The sequence below is a fragment of the Zonotrichia leucophrys genome, chromosome 13 (genome assembly GCF_028769735.1).
Source record: "Zonotrichia leucophrys gambelii isolate GWCS_2022_RI chromosome 13, RI_Zleu_2.0, whole genome shotgun sequence".
NCBI classification, from domain to species: Eukaryota; Metazoa; Chordata; class Aves; order Passeriformes; family Passerellidae; genus Zonotrichia; species Zonotrichia leucophrys.
In genome coordinates, this window is record NC_088183.1 from 7,871,479 (window position 1) to 7,889,891 (window position 18,413).

Sequence of the window (18,413 nt, forward strand, 5' to 3'; positions counted from 1 at the left end):
TCATGCTTTGAAATTGCTGCCTTGGCTGTGCCTTGTTATGTGTTTCAGCAAAAGGGTTTCCTAAGTACAGAATCTGTTTGGTGTGTGATTTTGTTTGTTTTTTCCCTTAGCTGGAGGGCTGGTGGGGTGTCCCTTGAATTTCGTGGTGTCTCCAGCAGATGTCAACAGTGCACTTGTGTGAGGCCAGAGCGGTGGGACAGAAGGGCCGCTGTCCCTGCAGGGCACAGCAGCTGCCCCAGTGTGTGGGTGGCCTTGCCTTTGCTTCACTGGCACATCCTCTTGCAATTACAGAGGAAAATCAGGGATAAATACATTTCTTGCCTGGAATGTGGTGCCATATAACACGTTACACCCCTTTGAAAAACTAGCAAATATCTTCTCTCTGTCTTCTGTGTAATTTTAAACTTCTGGAGTTTCAATTTTTCTTAATTTAGTGTTTTTGTTTTACACTGGTGACAGATGCTATAAAGCATATTTTCTTGAGGCTGCTGCTTTAATTTTTGGGTTTGCAAGATTGGGAGATCAGTAATCAGTCACAGAGGCAGCTTGGGAGTCAAACAGAATCACTTCTTTCTCTTTACCTTTCCATGTTTTAGACATAGTTGCTTTTTAAAAAATAAAGTTTGTTGTCCTGAGTTACCACTTGGCTATATTGTTTTGCTTTTTAAATTGTCTATATTTTGCTGCTTCAGTAAAAACATCTGTGTTTGGAAACAAAGAAACAAAAATAGACGAGAGCACAGAAACTTTGTAAGTTTTCATTCCAAGCTTTGAAGTTTGGGTTCATGGATGTCTGTATTGCCTTCCCTAGGAGGGTTTGATGCCTGGATAAGGCTACCTGTGAAATAGAGGAGAATGATCAGTTTTAGACCTAGAAGAAGAAAGGTTGTGTAGTTCATTATTTCAGTGTGGTTGGGATTTTATTGTTTCTTCATTCTGCTTGTGTTCATTTTTGGCATCAGAGGTGCTTCATGCTTTTCAGTTTTTGTCCAGTGTTCAAGAGCAGCTTTTTAATGGTGTAGAATTTACAGTTTTACATAAAAGCAAGTCTGGTGTGCCTGGTTTTTCCTAAAATTGAAAGATATTTCCTTCTTCATATTACTTTCATCTTTTAATTCCCTGGACCTCTTGGAAGGAGCATTTCAAGCCCTTAACTTTGATTAAATGTTTTTTAGATCAATGATCTCTTGGAAGAAGAGGAAGATGTAAAGCTTGAGCAGTCAGAAGAACTTCCAGAAGACAGCACAGAGAAACCTGTGGAAAGGCCAGCTGTGGTGCATCTAGATATGACAGGGAGTCTCTCAGATTCCAGGAATGTTACAGCATCAACAAGGTAACTTGGTTCTGCCTGGAGTTTGGGTTTAAGGTTTGGATTGTAATTTATTCTGTCTGAGAGAGAAACTGCCAGACTTTTGAGCTAAATGTTGGTGTGTGCAAAGTGAAGCTTTAGAAGTAGGTGCAGTTCTTATAATAGTAAAATGTGGGTTAAAATAACTGTTCCCAGATTCAGCAGAGGAATGCCTGTAGGATCAGATGAGATTAAGTATGGGGATTTATGCAGGGAAAGTTAAAAAGAGCATGTTTTAGTGAAACTGTAAAGTGGTATTTAACCAGTAAATTCTACAGCAGAATTAAGAAGAATCTGCATACTGGTAGATCCAAACCTGTTCTGTACCATCCTTGCAATGGGAAATCCTGGGACTGTTTCTTGTCATGTGGTGCTGGAGAGCTGTGGGCAGGTTTGGAAGTTGCAAAATGTGATGTAGGCAGCAATGTTGGAGGGTGACCCAGCTTTAAGAGCAATTCCCATAAAAGAGTGTGTAAACATAAAATCATACTTTCATTTGAGAGCTTATTGGTGCTTGCTTAATACACAGATTTATATTTTACTTGTAGTATGCAAGTTTTTATTGCTTTATTTGTACTTAGAGTTTACATTCTGCAGATGGTGAGTTTTACCTCTTCCCCTCTGCAGCATGTGTTTAATATGGGCATTGCATGTAAGAACTTGTAGGGATGAGTGAGGAGGAATTTATAATAAAAATGTGACTAAAAGCAGAAGAAATGCAGGGAAAATCACAAGGAAGTCACTGCCTAAGATTGGGTAGTGGATTTTTGGTTGGAATGTGTTCAGCTGCTGGCTGCATGTTTCATTCTGCTTCATGGCAAGAAGCTGTAAAATACCAAATAATGCTTGAATCATTATTCTGTTTTGTAGTTGAAATTATATTTTAATAGTTAATTATCTTTATCAGTAATAAAACTTCGTATTTTTAGTTTGAATTACATTTTAAGAAAGTTGCAGTTTAACTATTTACAGGTATTAGGTTGCTTCTGGAATGTGTAAACACAGCAGTAGTGACAAACTCAGCATGTTTGAGAGTTTAAATTGGATAGCCTGAAGAGACAAACATTTTTACTAGATGTTTAAGGTTAATTAAAAATGAATAGGCATTAATTATGGTTGGCATTGTAAATAATTTGCGGGGAAGGATAAGGAGGAATCCTTTAGAAGAAGGAGAATTTTGACTGTAAAACCAGAACAACTGCAGGAAACAGTTAAAAAGAAATAAAGTGAATGAGAAAGTGCTCTTTATTAGACTTTTAACCACTATAAATACTGTAAATATTTTCCCAAACCTGATGGCTTATATGTACACATTCAGTGACCTTTTTCTGGTTTTAGTTTCTTAATGTAAAAAAAAATAAAATTAAGAAAGCAGATGTTAATTTGAATTTATTTGGATTATTTATCTTTGTTCTGATGGAGGAAGGAGGAGGAGAAGTAGATCTTAAACGTGTTTCTTGTAGTGCTTTAAGCTGGGGTTTTGTTTCCTTTTTGCTCTTGTCAGATTTTGGGAACCAAATATCTGTGAAACCAAAATACACAAATATCTGTGTGTTTTGGTCTCTCTATGAAGAGTACTAAAAGAGATTGTTTATCTTGATTTGTACAATGGGGCATCTGACCTTCCTCCTTGTTATTTGGATTATAACTTGCTTCTCATTTTGCTCACTGTCTTTTTTCTCCACTCATTCTGTTTGTTCTTGCCCAAACCTGTGACCTTCCTGCACTGCCTGGTGTTCATTTCACTTGGAGTTCGAGATCTTGTGAGAATGGATAATCATTAATGCACGTTGGTTTAGTGACTGCTTGAAAATGGTATTTCTCATCAACCTGGGGAGTGATCTTTGAGCCCATTACCCAGCAGGGAGCATTTGTTGCTCCCAGGTTGGTGTTGAGCACATCAAGGAAATTTGTTCTCCTTTACCAGAAGCCTTTTCCCCCTCAGCTCTTTGCCTTGTGCTGTCCTGACTTTTGGAGTAAAGAATTACTGACTCAGCATTACAGCTGAATTTTAAGACATGCTGTTGAAATAAGTACTTTAGAATCCTCCTCTGTCATTATTCCCAATTTTTCATCCCTATGCCTTGCCAAGCAATATTTGCTTTAATTGGGCAGTTCATCTCCAGTGTTGTCAGTCAGAAGCCTAATATAAAATCTCTTTGGTTATATGTGTAAAAATATGAGATGTGACAGGCAGTAAGTTATATAAACAGTTTACTTTGTTTCTACTAAATGCAGTGACAAGGGCAACATCCTCACTGCTTCTGGGATATTTTTGTTAACCCTTTTGTTATTTAACTAGCTCTGATCAGAGAGAAGTGATAATATTAACACCTGCCAAGGGAGACAAAATCCATCCTGAATAGAAGAGCTGCCTAAACTGCTAAAGAATACATTATTCTTTTAACGTAGTGCTGTTTTTAGCATCCAAATACTTTTTCCTCCTTCCATCCTGGAAAATGTGTAAACAACACGTTAGGAGAGCTTTCAAGTGTTGATTGGGCAGCTTATTGTCAGGAGTGACCTCATGTTGCAGTCGATTTCTATTTAGACTGCAGCCTTTAGTGCAGCACTCCAGAGGTGCCGCTGGCTCGCAGGCAGCAGCATGCACAGCCAGCAGCCCTCAGCACGCTCTGCTGCCTTCCACATGAGGCATTTCTACCTGAAGTGCTCTTTTGGGATAGCAAAAATTATCAGAATGGCCTGCAAAGTTCTGCTGCACAGGTAAATAGATGAAAAGAAAATGTCCTTTTGGTGTGATCTCAAGTAAGGGTTTAACTTTTAAAGTTATGGGAGATTAAATGGGGTTTGGAGATACAAAATGAAATAATAGCACAACTGATTATTTTAATGAGAAATGTGAATCTGTATGTGGTCAGGAAATAACCAAGGAAAACTTGGACATGTTTTATCTCCAGTTAATGTATTTTTCTACTTGAGATATGTTTTTACTGGGACCTTTTCTGGCTAGGGAGCTAATGCTGGAGGGGTTCTCAGAGGGAGTTAGCATTATGAAACAAAGATGTTTACCTTTCTGTGTCTTGCTGTGTCATGCTGCGTTAAGGCTCTGTCTGGCATTAGAAATTACAGCTTTTAAAAAGTATCCTGGAACTGTGGTAGGTGGGCTTAGAAGTTGTAGTGGCTTTTCACTTAAAATTGTCACATTCGTTTCAGAAAGTGCTTAATTGCTCAAGAGATTTGTTGAAGATGTAAGATATTCTTCATGTAGTAAGAGGATTCTTTAGGATTTGTAATACTGCTGATTTATGCACAGCTTTTGCTGAGTATCTCTAATGCTCCCAAAGGTATTGAGTGAAAGCACTGGAGAGCCATCCTGTGCTGGGGGCTGAAGGTTACACACTAGGATGGAAAATTTCCTTCTGAACCATGTCTGGAATCATCTGGATTCTTTGGAGATGAGTTTGATTCTCCCTGTTCTTGACACATTTCCTCATTGTCTCAAGTGGTAGAAGAAAAGGTTTTCAAGTCATCAGTTTCCTATAAATAGTGTTTGTACTTGTGCCCTTGACTGAGTTTTTCTTGCTCTCTTTTGCAATTAGGGTGCTGCAGTGTTCTGTGCTCTAATTGCCTCATTTTTTTCCTACCAATCTGTCCAAGGAGTGACTGTTTTAATAGTAATTCAATTTCAATCTACACAATTGTGTATTTGTACCTTTAGAATACCAGCATACCTTTCATAATACAACTTTGTAGAACTTATTGAGATGGATACTAAAAACTACATTTGTCATATTTTGAAATATTACAGGGATTTTTTTCCAAGATTATGCTTCTTTTATCTTACTTTGTTCATGAAGCTAAACTTGTAGCTTCAAATTTTCATTTTTTATTTCAAGTATTGTTAATACAGAGTATGTTTATCAGGAAATTGACTTTGTACAGGTCATATGCTGAACTTCTGGGCATGGAAATACAAATGACATGTAAATATCCTAAGCTGCAAACTCCCTCCTGCCATTTTTTGTTTGTAAGAAAAATATAAAATGTCAGCGTGTCCCCCCTCAGTTATTTGATCTGCAGCTCTGAAATCAGTGGCTACAAGATCTGGCTTCCATGTCAGGTGTTTTAATTTCCTGAAGCTGTGTCTGCTTGGAAATAGAAGTTGAATGTTGCCTGTTCTGTCAATGCATTTGCAATAGATCAGCTTTGGCTTTTCACCAGGCAAACAGACACACAAATCATAAGATGAACTTGATTTGTCAGCCAGTTTCCATTTTTAAAAAAGGGAAGAAAAGAAATTGAAAGCATCTATGAGCACCTGCTTGTTCCCTTTGTGTCCTATGGGCTTTAAATGCTGTGCACTCTGCTCTTGGCCCAGTACAAGGTGTATAAGACAAACTAGTGCAGTTATTTTTAAATAAATACTTTAACCACTTTATCACCTATGCTTGTGTTTCACCTACTTGGAGGAAGGAAAAATAGAGAGTCTGCTTGAGGTGATTTCTCTCTGGTGGTGGAACTACTAATAAACCTTCTAAGTTCTAAGCAAGGAATTCTTTGCTGTGTTGAAACTATTCTTGGGTAAACAGAGAGACTGTCTGTGTTTTTTAGTGTGAGCAAGGCTCATGGCAGTCAACACTGATAGGACACCCCACAGAGGTTCTCCAGGGGAGTGGCAAGCTCCCTTGTATTTCAGGGTTTACCATATGCATTCATGAAAATAATATTTTTAATCAACTTTGGCAGCAGTGTTGTTTGGTAAAGAGTAGAATAAAATTTTCTTCATCTTCTTGAGCTTAATTATCTGTAATAGAAAGAAAAAGCCTTTTTTAACCTCCCTCTCTGCCTCCAACTTAAGCTGAAATTAATATTAAATTTTTTTCCTGAGTGAGATGTGTGTGTTGCAATGCAGGGCTGTTTATAGCAGATTTCTCATCTTTTATTCTTTATTGTCACTTTGTCTGAAGTTTTAAGTATTCTGTTTATAATAAAATGTTAATCATATTAATGAAGAATTTTGGAAGGATCACACACACATGAATGAACTGGCTTGTGTTAGTTGTGTTGATTTCCACCCTCCCACCCCTCCTCGAGGAGCTTTCTAGGCTGAAGTGGCTTTGCCTGGAGATTTCCAGATGCTTTACAAAAATCAGGCTCCTGTCCCAAAATCTGCCTTCTGCTCGAAATGTTGTAGCTGTGCTCAGAGAGTGTTGTGGATCTGTTGAGCATTGCAGAACAAAATTATGCAACAGTGGGAAGAACCTGTGGAGGAAAGCAAAGTAATTTGGAATTTGCTGTAGGCAGCAAGGTTAAAATCTGCATTCTTAAGCAAGGTGTCAGGAAATGTTTGACTACAGAATGATTAGTATTTCCCATGGGAAAAACCATACATCTGAGAGCTTGGAGCTTCATAACACAACAAATATTGGCTCTGGAGAGACTGAAATCTGCATTGCTACTTCTACAACTTTCTGCCTCGTGATGCTGCTCCTTAAGATTTTGTTATTTAAATAATAAAGGACTGCAAATCAGGTGTTCCTTTCCTGTTTATTCTACTTCTGTTAGCTGCATCACATGCAATATTTAGGTTGCTTTCTGTCGACTTCAAGACTTCTATTTAGTGTGAGAAGGTTTTGCATTATATTAATTTTTCTTTCTTTATTGCAGTGCTCATATCTCTCCCATAAGTATCTTGCCAGCCTCTGCAGAGTAAGTATAATGAAAATATCAAATGTTTGAATTGTGTTCTTACTAGAACATGCATAGAAGTTATGTATCCTTCAAATGAATCCAGTAGGTTCAATTACAGTTATGAAGGAACATATTTTAGTCTGAAGGATTTCACTGGTGGCATTTAACACTAACACAGGAAATACCAAATGCTGTCAGTGTTGTTGACTGCAGGAGCATGAAAGCAGAGTGTGCTTGCATCCAGACTCCAAAACTTTGGTTTTACACTTAGATACATCTGAAATTTTTTACTAAATTTTATAGTACCATTCATATTGTAATTTTAACACAAGTGATGCTGAGTAAAGTTCAGTGAATTCTTTGTACGTATATGGAGGAAAAAATAAAAGCACCATTTCAGTTAAAATGGGATTAAATAGCTGAAGATTTTTACAGGAGGATTTTTAGAGGCCTCTTTTGTGTTGGGGATGAGCTGCCTGAGAGGTGCTCAGCAGAGCAGTCTGTTTTTAAAGAGTACTCTTCTTTTCTTGATGAAATTTTTGGTGTATCCTGTGTCCTTCATTAGGTACTTGCTGATTGTTGCTGCTGTTTGTTGGCTTTTGCCTTTTAAGATGACAGCCCTGTTCAGGAGAGGGTGCAGCCACATGAGATGAAGTGGAGCCTGCTCCAGGGTTGATTCTGACCTGTTATAAACACAGCATTTTATTGTCACATTAATCTCTAAGGCTTTTATAAGTTTTTGTGTATAGTTGTTAAAAAATAGGTTAGTTATTGTAATGTGTTGATTACTTCTAAAATACTGTTGATAAACTTCATAATACTTCATGTAAATGAGTAATTTCCACTGCTTTTTGGAAAAGCTAGTCTCTTTTGCCTTGAAGTACTGCCATCAAAGATTATTGTCATGTAAGGTTTATCTCTGCCTTTCTGTCTACATGATCAAAAGTAGATCTCTTACTAGGACTTTTCCATCTTTTTTTTAGCATTTTAGAAAGAACAATCAGAGCAGCTGTGGAACAGCATCTTTTCGACCTGCAGAGCAGCTTAGATAACGATCTGAAACACATACAGCAACAACGACTGGGCTGTAACAATGAAACAAAACATCCCGGTGGGGATGAGGAAGGATCTAACAACCAGTAAGATTTTGTTGTGTCTGTAATGAATTCTGTAGGATTGTGTATCTTAACTCTTCTAAAAAAGACTACCTTAATTCTCCACCTCCACCCAAAAGTTACAACTTTGGCTGTTGAGTTCAGTTTTATCTATTTTAAAGCAAATCAACTTCCATCAGGTGCCAGTAATCAATAGCTCTTGAAGCAAATATTCTAAATTGATTTTGTAGCTAAGAATGCTGTAAAGTGTAGTATCTGCTGAATTCTGTGCAGATAGCACAGAAACTTAAATTTATTCAAGTGCTTTCATTCTTATCTCATCAGCATGACTTACAACAAAATTTTAACATCTTAAAGCTATTGTAGATGCTGTTTCATAACCCTGTCTTTCTGTGTCAACACAGCTACTTTACTGCTCTGGCTGCCAGTGGCAATGAAACAGCCAAAAATGGGTAGAATGACCACTGTGGGTCTATTTGCATGCAGTTCCAGCCTTATTTGATCAGATTTTATTTTTCTTGTAAATCAGGACAGATTCAGAGTGTAGTGATTGCCATGGCAGCATTTGGAAGCTGGTACATTTTGGTACATTTCATTAAAAATAAGTAGTTGTGATTAATACCCAGATTTCAAAAATGTGCGAAGATTTCAATACTAAAATTTCTTTGTTGCTCAGAACTAGAATACATGAACAGAACCTGAAATGCATGAAGTGTTCAGCGACTCAAATGCTCTTTTCTAAATTGTTCAATCTTTAGTGGTTTTAGAAGACAGGAATAAAGTTTGTAGTGGATCATAAAAGTAATAATCATTGCTGGTAATGATCAATTAAATCTGAGTTTAGTGCTAAAGATTCAATGTCTTTGAAGTCATGTGTAAGTGGGTAATTGCCTCACAGCCCTGGAGCAGCTGAATTCCTGCAGTCCCAGGGTAAGTGCTGTAAAGGTTGGCTGATCTCAGAGGGGGAGGCTCCAAGTGCCATCACTGCTGGTTTGAAACCAGAATCCTCCTCTGGCACAGGCACTGCTGCAAATGCCTCTGATCATCATTCCACTGTGGATTAACTGGGAGAGAGGATACATGATATTGTTCTACAAGGGGGTGTCTGGGTTCTTTAAAGCAGCAGACAGTGCACAAGGCAAATACACAGTTAAAATAAGAACTGAAAAAAGCAGTGATCCAGTGCCAGTTTCTTAGTGCTAATTTAATGGCTGGAATTAAGAAAAAAGAGCTAAAATGTTAATTTTCAACCCCTCCTGTTTATTTTCTCTATATCTGATAGAGAAGGAGATTTCTTGATGTGGTCTGGAATTCTGTTTGTGTGAGGGCAAGGAAGGCAAAGCAGTCAAAGGCTTGTGATGAATGACAGAGTCATGTGGTGGCACATAAAGAATATATGTGAATACAAATGTGGTGTCAATTAGTTTTAATCTGGCTGTAATGTTACATGCCTTGGATTGAAGTCTCAGTAGATTAAATGTTAGAAATAATGGGATTTCTCACTGGAGGGGAACCCAGTGACAGTAGCTATAAACTAACTGGCTTTGGTACTGAGAGGGGTGTTGAGTCCCTGTAGTTTCAGGATGTCTTTGCTTCTGGCTGTTGTGTTTTAATTCCTTAGGTTGGTATAGTAAGTGTGGGGTGTATGCCTGGCTCTTCAGACAAGAAACAAATAAATACATTTTAATATGTCTGTCATGTCTAGATGTATAAAACATCACATTAATAATTAATTTTGCCTACAGGTCAGAATAATTCTGTTCAAAAAGAAACCCAAGCAAAAAACATCCTAATGTTTGATAATGTTCAAGGGGGGGAAGTGCTTTTTTTTTTTTTTTTTTTTTTTAAAGGTGTAACAACAGATTTCTAAAGTCTTTCTGTTTGTATCTTTAGGAATGATGTTATTGAAGATAATGACACTGGTAGCAGTGAAAACACAGGAGACTGCTCTGAAGTATTGGTTTGCACTGATTTAGACAGTGAAGCTATGAAACATGATACTGTAACTGAGGAAGAAGAAAGTATTCAGGTGAGAGGAAGAATCTCCTGTATATCAAATCATAAATTGCTGCAACTTTAGTGCTCTAGAGATCCAAGTTCTCCAGGATCTCTGATGTAGTGTTACATGGTGCTCTTGCTCTGTCAGTTGTCTTCCTGTTGTGCCATGTGCACTGAGAAATCTCTGTGTGTTTTGACTGATATTTTTCCATTCTTCTTTCACAGACACCAGCCCTTCCTTCTGCTGAGGTAAGTTGGAGTATGAGGCAGCATAGCACTTTTTGGAGCAGCCTCTGTGTTAGTGAAGGCTTCCTGAGGAGCAGCATAGCTCAGTCACCTTGCATGGATCAGGGAAGGGGAGCAGTCACTTTGAGACTTTGCAGCCTCTTGGCTGTGCTTGTGCTAGGAAGGTTTGGTTTTGTCATTAGCTAATTACAGCCTTTCCTCTCCATTTTCTAGTTTCTTTTGTGGTAGGCAGAGATGTCCTGTTCTTTTCAGCACATCTTTATCTCTTCCCTAGTTGATGCAATCAGGGAATTCTGCAAAATATGTGCTGACAAAAATGAAATCAAGGATAACAGTTAAAGTGCAAGAGAAAAGAGCTTTCTTCCACTCTGCATCAGGCATATGCAGGTGTCAGATAAGACCTTCCAATGACAAAACCAAATCTACAGTTCCTTATTTATTTGGTAACACTTTTGTTGTTACAAATCTAAATGATGAATTATGTGGGTGGAGAGGTTTGTTACATGTGTAGAGAAGTTTCTGCAATGGTTTTCAGCTTCTTGCCTGTGAGTCCATAAATCTTCCTGAGGGTTTCCTGAAAGATAAACAGATAAGCAAACCTATTGTTTGTAGACTTAAATTAACTAGAAGAATTTAATAGGTCTTTGAACTTGCAAAGATGGGAATGGATTCCTTAGCACAGTGAAACTGAGCTGTCTGGAATCTGTATTTTTATTAAAATGTTTCTGTAGTGCTTTTCACTATTGTGATGTGTTCTGCTCTTGGGCTTTTGTTTGCTTTTGGGGATCCCAAATGACTCTGAATCACCTAGCAAGCCAAATTTTCCAGTTGTTCCCACAAAGTAGCATATTGTTTTGGAATCCCATTCTGTAAATTCAATTTCACAGAATGTATTCATTGTCCTGGTTCTTTCCTTTAGTGCCAAAACTTGGTCTAAAAAATAATTAGATTGCTGTCCTATAGCACAAAATGCATAAAACATGGTGTTTGATGTAAAGGGGAATATGATGCTTGTGAGTGCACAATAGAAATATTTTCTTGTCACACCTGGTGGCATTCTTGGCCTTTTTTTGCTTTTTGATGGACTTCTGTCCATTGCTGGCAGTAGTAAGGTGACATTTTGGTGTGGAGTTTTGCTTTTTTCAGTGTTAGTTTTTTCCATCTTTTTAATACACTGTTTTAAATGTTATTGGAGAGTTGTACCATTTGGGGAGAGGTTAAAGAGAAATGTGGTGATTCTCCTGTGTGGAAGGAGTTGGAGAGGAGTGTGTAGGGTTGTAGGAAAAGAAAGCTCTGCTTGTGAGTTCTCCTTGAGGCCCAAAATGGAAATAGAAGCAGCTGTTAGCACAACTCGAGTAAGTGTGACTGTGCAAGACTTGTACAGCTCAGCTCCAGGCTGGAAATTATCTGCTGGAGTATGACAAATGCACTGTAATTAAAAATTGTTTCCCCAGATTGGAATTTGACTTGAGGACTGAAATAATATCAGCAGAAGAACGATGTTTTTTCTGACAGCAGCATAAAACTGGCAACTGTTGGTGTGTTTGAAGTCTCCTGGTAACTTGATGTTATCTTCAGGCACTGGAAAGATCATTTTGTGAGAATTCCTGAAGTCTAAAACCAAATGACATATTTTATATTTCAAATTTCTTTTATTCCCCCAAATAAGACACTTTTCTGAAGAAATCAAGTACTGGGCCTTGGCATAAACACTTTTAGTGAACAAAGCAGTGACATGGATTCATCTGAACTTGTTTTGTGAGATGGTGTCATAGAACTGACAGCACTTTTTCATCCCCTTCCAATTTCTTGCTTCTTTATTTAGTAACAGGGATTAGTAGCTCCTTTAAAAAGTTTGTCAGACTTGTTTCATTTCATGTATGTTAGATACAATAAAAACTCAGAGGTTTTTGAGACTAGGATGTACAAACTGCCATGATTTTAGTCACCCCAGAACTTCATGTCATGAGTGACAATTTTAGGTACAACTTTTATTGAAGAAATAATAAAAATGGTTTATCTGAAGATGGAAAGTCAGTATCTGAGTTCTGGTGATTAAAACACCTGGTCACTGGCCTTAATTGAAATGTAAAAATGTCACATGGTTAAAAAGTGTGATTTCCATCCCCACACACAAGAAAGTTTTAGTTTTTGAGGGCATTTTGTGGTCAGAGATGATTATGGAAATGTTTTCTGTTGAGAAAGCCATTCCCAAATCTTTCTAAATGTACTTTTTCCTAACAGACTGCAGACATATTATTGAAACCATGTGATGAAGATGAAGATGTTGATGAAGAAAATAATAGTGAAAGGTTTGTGGTTTTCTGTACTCATACAAACCTATATAATTAACCTACAGCTTTTTTTTTGTGAACAGCCCTATGTTCTGGGCTAGAGAAACAGAAAAATAAAAATTTATTTTCTACAAAATATTTTGACACATTTTATTGCTCTTAATGATTGAAGAATTAATGTTAGCAGCAGTGCCTAGCCAGAAGGCTTTGTTAATTTGCAGCTTTAGTTCAGCACTGATTGAAATTTCAGTTTTTTTTCAGTTCAGTTTTAAAATGTTGACTCTCTATTTGAGAATAAAGGTCTGAGCTGGTTTTATTTTCAGCTGTGTTCAAGTCTAGTTGTTTACATGCTATGACTTGAAATCCAATGTGAAGATCAGAAAGTGGAAAAAAGGTAATATAACTTTTATCCCTCAGGGTTTTAATTATTGCCTGAAGTAAATACATTGGCTGTCTGCTTAAACTGCATGGGGTTTGTAAAGAAAATATCAGGGGAGTGTGTAGTGTTTACTGTCCCTTTAAAATGATAATGTCCATTTAAAATGACAATGAGGTCTGTCTTCTTTTTAGGGAAAATAGTATATTGCTTGATGGCAATGATAGAAATTCTTCAGAGGCATTTCTGGTAAGAAAGATTTTGTTTCTATACAGATACACAGCATCTTATAAGAAATTCAAATGTGAAGTAACACAAACAATTTAGTTTTTAATATCTTATGGTGGTTGATGCTGCAAGGCTTGCAAGACTTCTGTTAGAGAGCTCATCATGTCACTTCACAGAAACTTAGGGCAGCACAGCAAGTTTGTGCTTATGCATCTCATGTAAGAAATCTTTTGGAATGTAAATAATTGATTGCTGTTGCACTGTGTGTGTCTATTTTTAATTCCTTGTGTTTGGAGAGATTTCTTTTTTTCCGTAAAATTTCTAGAAGTGCTGGAACTGATTAAGTACCTGATTTCCAGCTGCTAGGTAATAATAAACTTGTTGTGTTTTTTAAATCCAGGATTCAAGTAGCAAGCCTTGTGATCTGAATGCAAACCCTGATTCAGAGGTGCTGGGGGACGGCAGCGTTCACGTTCCCGAGGAAGCTCCGGCTGTCCAAGTGCCACATCTGGATCTGAAGAATGTGTCTGAGGGTGACAAATGGGAAGGTAATTCTCACTCTTTAGCTCACACTGTAGTTAGGGAGGAGTGATAAATAAAACTATTTACAGAGTAAAAGCAGGAGATGACAGCATGTTCCTGTACACATGGTAAGATCAACCAAGTCATGACATAGGTCTCATCTTGTTTCAGAACCATCTGCAACTTAATTAAGGACCTTAAAAAAATATAAGGAAAACTAAAGAAAGAAAGCAAAGAAGTCCAAGTTTCATTCTAGGTGGTGTGTTTTGTTTTGTTTTTGTTTTTTATTGTTTTAAAAGTTCCATGACCCTGAGTCTCTTATCCAAGTCACTTTGTCAAATTATATAATTTAGTTAAAATTATCATTGTGTCTTGTTTGTCTTTGTTTTATTAAGTGTAAACTATTGAATTGGCTGAATTTGACTTAAAATTACTAACCTGCCAAACGCCAGCAGTTCATATTTCAATTTTCCAGAAAAATTTGTCAGTTGTTTTGGTTTCCATGTCATTGGAGAACTTGAAGCAGCTCTGAATTTTCAAATAAAGGCTGAAGTTGCAGATGGATATTTTTCTGTGCCCCTTCTCCTTCCATGGTTTGCATTTGAGGAGAAGAAAAATACTTGTAACAGTTTTCTCTCAGACAGGATTCCCTATGTTTGTGACCATATTCTTCACTGCCTTCCAGGTTTAGCAATCCCCTGAGCTTGTGACTTGACTGAAATTTATTGCTCAAATGTTTGGTTAAACTATTAAAACAACCATAAGTCCTTTGTAACCAGAGCAGAACACTCTTGTCAATACCTTCTTTTCAAAATACTTCTTTTTTTATGTCTTCCTTATATCATGTTTCCTCTGCCTGGTGTTGGAGTCATCACACCTTAAAAAACAAGTGATCTAAGGTGCTAAACCACAGTGAGCTGTCACTGACAGTGCAATGGCCACAGGCCACTCAGTTCTGGTTTGGAAAACCTGCAGTACAACTTGATAGATGTGTGCAGGTTAACTGTGCAGGGACAGGGTTTTAACTTTCAGCAGGCTCTTCCAGTGACAGCTGTTCCTTGAGATGCCTTTAAGTGTCACAGTGAAACCTTAGCAAGGAGTCACTGCACTGAACTTGTGGTTGCAGTGTTGGAAGTATTAAAATGAGGGAAGGAAAGCTGGAATGTGTGTTCTGTACCAGTGCAGCTTGGAGCTGTCAGCACATCCAGCTTTGTCCTGAAGCTCCAGTGGTGAGAACTGATTGGTGGTTTGTCACTGCTGTTGACTGTCTTGCAAATTAATTGACTTCATCAGCCCACATTTCTCTTTTAACCCTTTTGCAAATAATGAGGTTTGCAACTTGTGATTGGCTTCGTTTGTTTTGTACAATATTTGCTGGTTGGTGCTCTTGAGCCCTAGCAAACTGCACATTCAGGGTATGTCCTGGCACAAAGTCAAATTGCAGGCACCCAGAGACACTGAGTCCAGGTTTCCATTCTTGTTGCCCAGGTTAAGAACAAAAGCTAAAACATAAAAATCCTGTTTATGTTTTCAGTGTTTTATTTAGTTTAATTGCTTACTTGCACATTACATTTTGTTGCATCCTCTATTTGTGCTAAGATGACTTAATATGTATTCTCAGAAGGTTTGTGGCATCCATTTTCATTATTTCCTTATATCTGCTCATGAAGTTGCTTTTGGTTTTACTTCCCCAAATAGCTTTATGACTCTTGTTTTGAAAATAGAGCAGTGTATCTCTTTATAAATTTATATTATAACTTCTTGGTATTAAATCATGTTCTTTGCAAGAGGTCTTAATCTCACTGTGAAGTATTTGGGCATTGACTGTACTTCAGTCCTGTTTAGGATGGTTATTAGGAACTCAGCCTTCCAAGACACTGCAAGTCCTTGTGGCATTCCATTGAAGTAGAGTGATTTTGTTAAGAAACCTGTACTAGTCCAAATTCAGTTGCAAGGTTTGGGTAATTAAAGCAAATCTAGTAGAAAACTAAAGGCCTGTATGCAACAGGGTTCTTGAGAAGCAACATCAAGTGCTTGCTGGCCCAAGGTGAAAATGCAGAATGGTTTATATTTATAGATTTATATTTCTGAGTATTTTTTCTGCATTTGCTCTGCTTTTTGGAAATCACCACCATCTCTATTATTTACAAGCTCTGATCAAAAACATTAGAGCTTGCCTTTGTTCATGTGAGGATGCACGAGTCTCTTATTAAACTGCAATAAGTCTTTACTATTCCTCTACCAGTTCTTTGTAAACCTTTCCAGTAAAAGTTCAAATTGGCTGAGGACTGAGCATCCTTACCTGCCATGGGAATTGCTTGGAAGCTGAGAGTGCTCAGGGCCTGCTCCAAAAAGATGGGATGTTTTTCCCTGGTACTGTATCTTCCTGCTTTACATGTTATGTATAGTTTGTTCTGACTGTGCTGTGTGTTCACTTTAGTATTTTTGCCATTCTTTTTCATTTTATTAGCGCCATGCCCTATCACTTTCCCCCTCATTGATTTCAAAACAATGCATCTGCAGAGAGAAGGGGAGGGTAAGTATGGTTCGCCATACGTTCAGTTATCTGCCTTTTGATAGTTGATGGTTTGCTTTCTAACTAACCCTTCACCTGCTGTCCCTTATATCTTGGGAATATTCTGATCTGCAGCTTTTTTGTTGATTGAAAAAGGTCTCCTTCTTGTATCTTGTGCTGTGCAAACAGGCAAGATCACAGCTGAAAAACAACAAAAAATTCCCAATCATACTTAGTAAATGTGCAGTGGAAAGCAGGTACAAGGGTTATTTTTTTTTTGAAGATTACTTTGTGGGTTTTATTGTTGTTCTGCACACTTTGAACCCAGTTTTCAAATTTCTGATTTGAACTAGGAAAAAGAACAGGCAACTCTGAAAGGAAAAGGGGGGGGTGGGATTTTAAATTGAAGTAATTGAAAGGCTGTGTCAGCTTTTTTTTAGACAGCAAAAAAACCATGTCAATTATAAGAAATGTTAGCAAGGAGCTTTTCATAGGGATTTGAAAGAATTGATTGTTTTGGAATCTCCCTAAAAAATCACCTTCCACAAATTAAGAAATCTCTTTTTCTTAGTGTTGTAAAGGTAGATTTTATCATAAGACCCAAAAACACTCCTTGAAAAAGATTTAAGCAAATGGGCATTGTCCCTAAACCTTCTTCAAAACCAAGAGGACCAACTTTCAAAGTACATGCATACAGTATGAAAATGAATTTCCACAGTAAAATACTGGAATGGACAATAAACATATTCTTCTTATTTTATATTTCTGATACATAAATAAGGCTCTCTTACACTGTTGAACTGCTCAGAAATGCATACTCCCAAGATACACTTTGAAAAAGGGATCCTAGTGTGCATACTTCATTTCAGTACCTTTTTCTTTCAGTTTTATGACAGAATTTGTAGCTTTCTGATGCATTTCACTGTTTTTATTCACTTTGTGTATGACACCACATCCTCTAGAGCATACAAGACTAAGCATTGGGTTCGCATTTTTGTTTCAACTCTTGTTGATAGTTCTGGTAACAGAAAAATACCATTTTGTGTCTTTTTTTTATCTTCTAGATCCATTTCCTGCTTTCAAGTCTTGGCAGGAGGACAGTGAATCTGGAGAAGCTCAGCTTTCCCCACAGGCTGGGAGGATGACTAACCATCCATTGGAAGAGGACTGTCATCCCATTTTGTCACATCGGAGTTTGGATTTTGGGCAAAGCCAGCGTTTCTTACATGATCCAGAAACGTTGGACTCTTCATCCAAAGCACTTTCTTTTGTTAGGTGTGTATTTTATTGCAGTCTGGAGGGCAGGATGTGTTAAGCCAGGATGAAAATACATCTGTTTGAGATTGCCACGAGTTTTCATGATCTGAATGAAGACCAAGGTCAAACACTGTGTGACCATTTGGCTGCTCTGCCTGCCCAGGAACTGCTGCAGAGAGTTGGAGCAGAGGTTCAGCTGGGGTGGGATCTGGCTCTCCAAGTGGCCTTTGACAGATGCTGAGGGAAAGAGGATAAAAATAGGACAAGATTGCAGAGCTTTCCCTGGCATTTGGTCACAGCTTGGGACAAATGGCACTTCCTGGGCTGAAAGTAGTATTTATATCCTTTGTTTACCAGGCTTTGCTAGACTCTGCTCTGATTTTATGTAAGCTCTGGCATTTTTTTTCTTGTATTTTTTTAGCCTAGTATATTAGAGTTGTCACTAAACAAGCTGCAGGTTATTTGTATTTGTGAACTGGGCAGTGTGACTCTCCAAAACTGTAAATAACTTGTGACCTGTACTGTCTGCTCCTGTTACTGGGAAAGGGAAGTTGAGAAGAATTTTCATGCTTGTTAGGGAAGAAATAATGTCATAAAAATGAGAGAGCCTGAAACAGGAGATTGGAACAAGTTTAGAGTTTCTAGTTGTCTGTCTGGCAGATTTATTGATGCAAAAAGATCTTGTGCAAGTTTTCTCTGATTAACCACAGAAGACATTTACCAAGTACTGTTAAAATGATGTAGAAGACTGACCTGCAGAAAGTGCTGATGAAAATCGCTGCTCTCCTCATTCTGAGACTAATAAGGATCTGCTCTAGTGGATTATTAGATTAGTATTGCTAATATCTTGAACTGCATAGAT

The 18,413-nt window shown here is 37.7% G+C and overlaps 1 protein-coding gene across 3 annotated transcripts in view; it reads left to right on the forward strand.

Moving 5' to 3' along the window:
* The window catches only part of FAM13B (family with sequence similarity 13 member B), a 43,861-nt gene that overhangs the window by 16,177 nt on the left and 9,271 nt on the right, over window positions 1–18,413 (forward strand). For 2 of the 3 annotated variants that reach the window (XM_064724612.1, XM_064724614.1), the window contains exons 7-16: window positions 1,176–1,333; window positions 6,977–7,018; window positions 7,984–8,139; window positions 10,009–10,144; window positions 10,339–10,362; window positions 12,604–12,671; window positions 13,224–13,278; window positions 13,658–13,805; window positions 16,250–16,315; window positions 17,359–17,569. In XM_064724612.1, the coding sequence (XP_064580682.1) occupies window positions 1,176–1,333; window positions 6,977–7,018; window positions 7,984–8,139; window positions 10,009–10,144; window positions 10,339–10,362; window positions 12,604–12,671; window positions 13,224–13,278; window positions 13,658–13,805; window positions 16,250–16,315; window positions 17,359–17,569 (1,064 nt within the window). The remainder of the gene's footprint in view (window positions 1–1,175; window positions 1,334–6,976; window positions 7,019–7,983; window positions 8,140–10,008; window positions 10,145–10,338; window positions 10,363–12,603; window positions 12,672–13,223; window positions 13,279–13,657; window positions 13,806–16,249; window positions 16,316–17,358; window positions 17,570–18,413) is intronic. The other variant, XM_064724613.1, reaches the window with a different exon arrangement.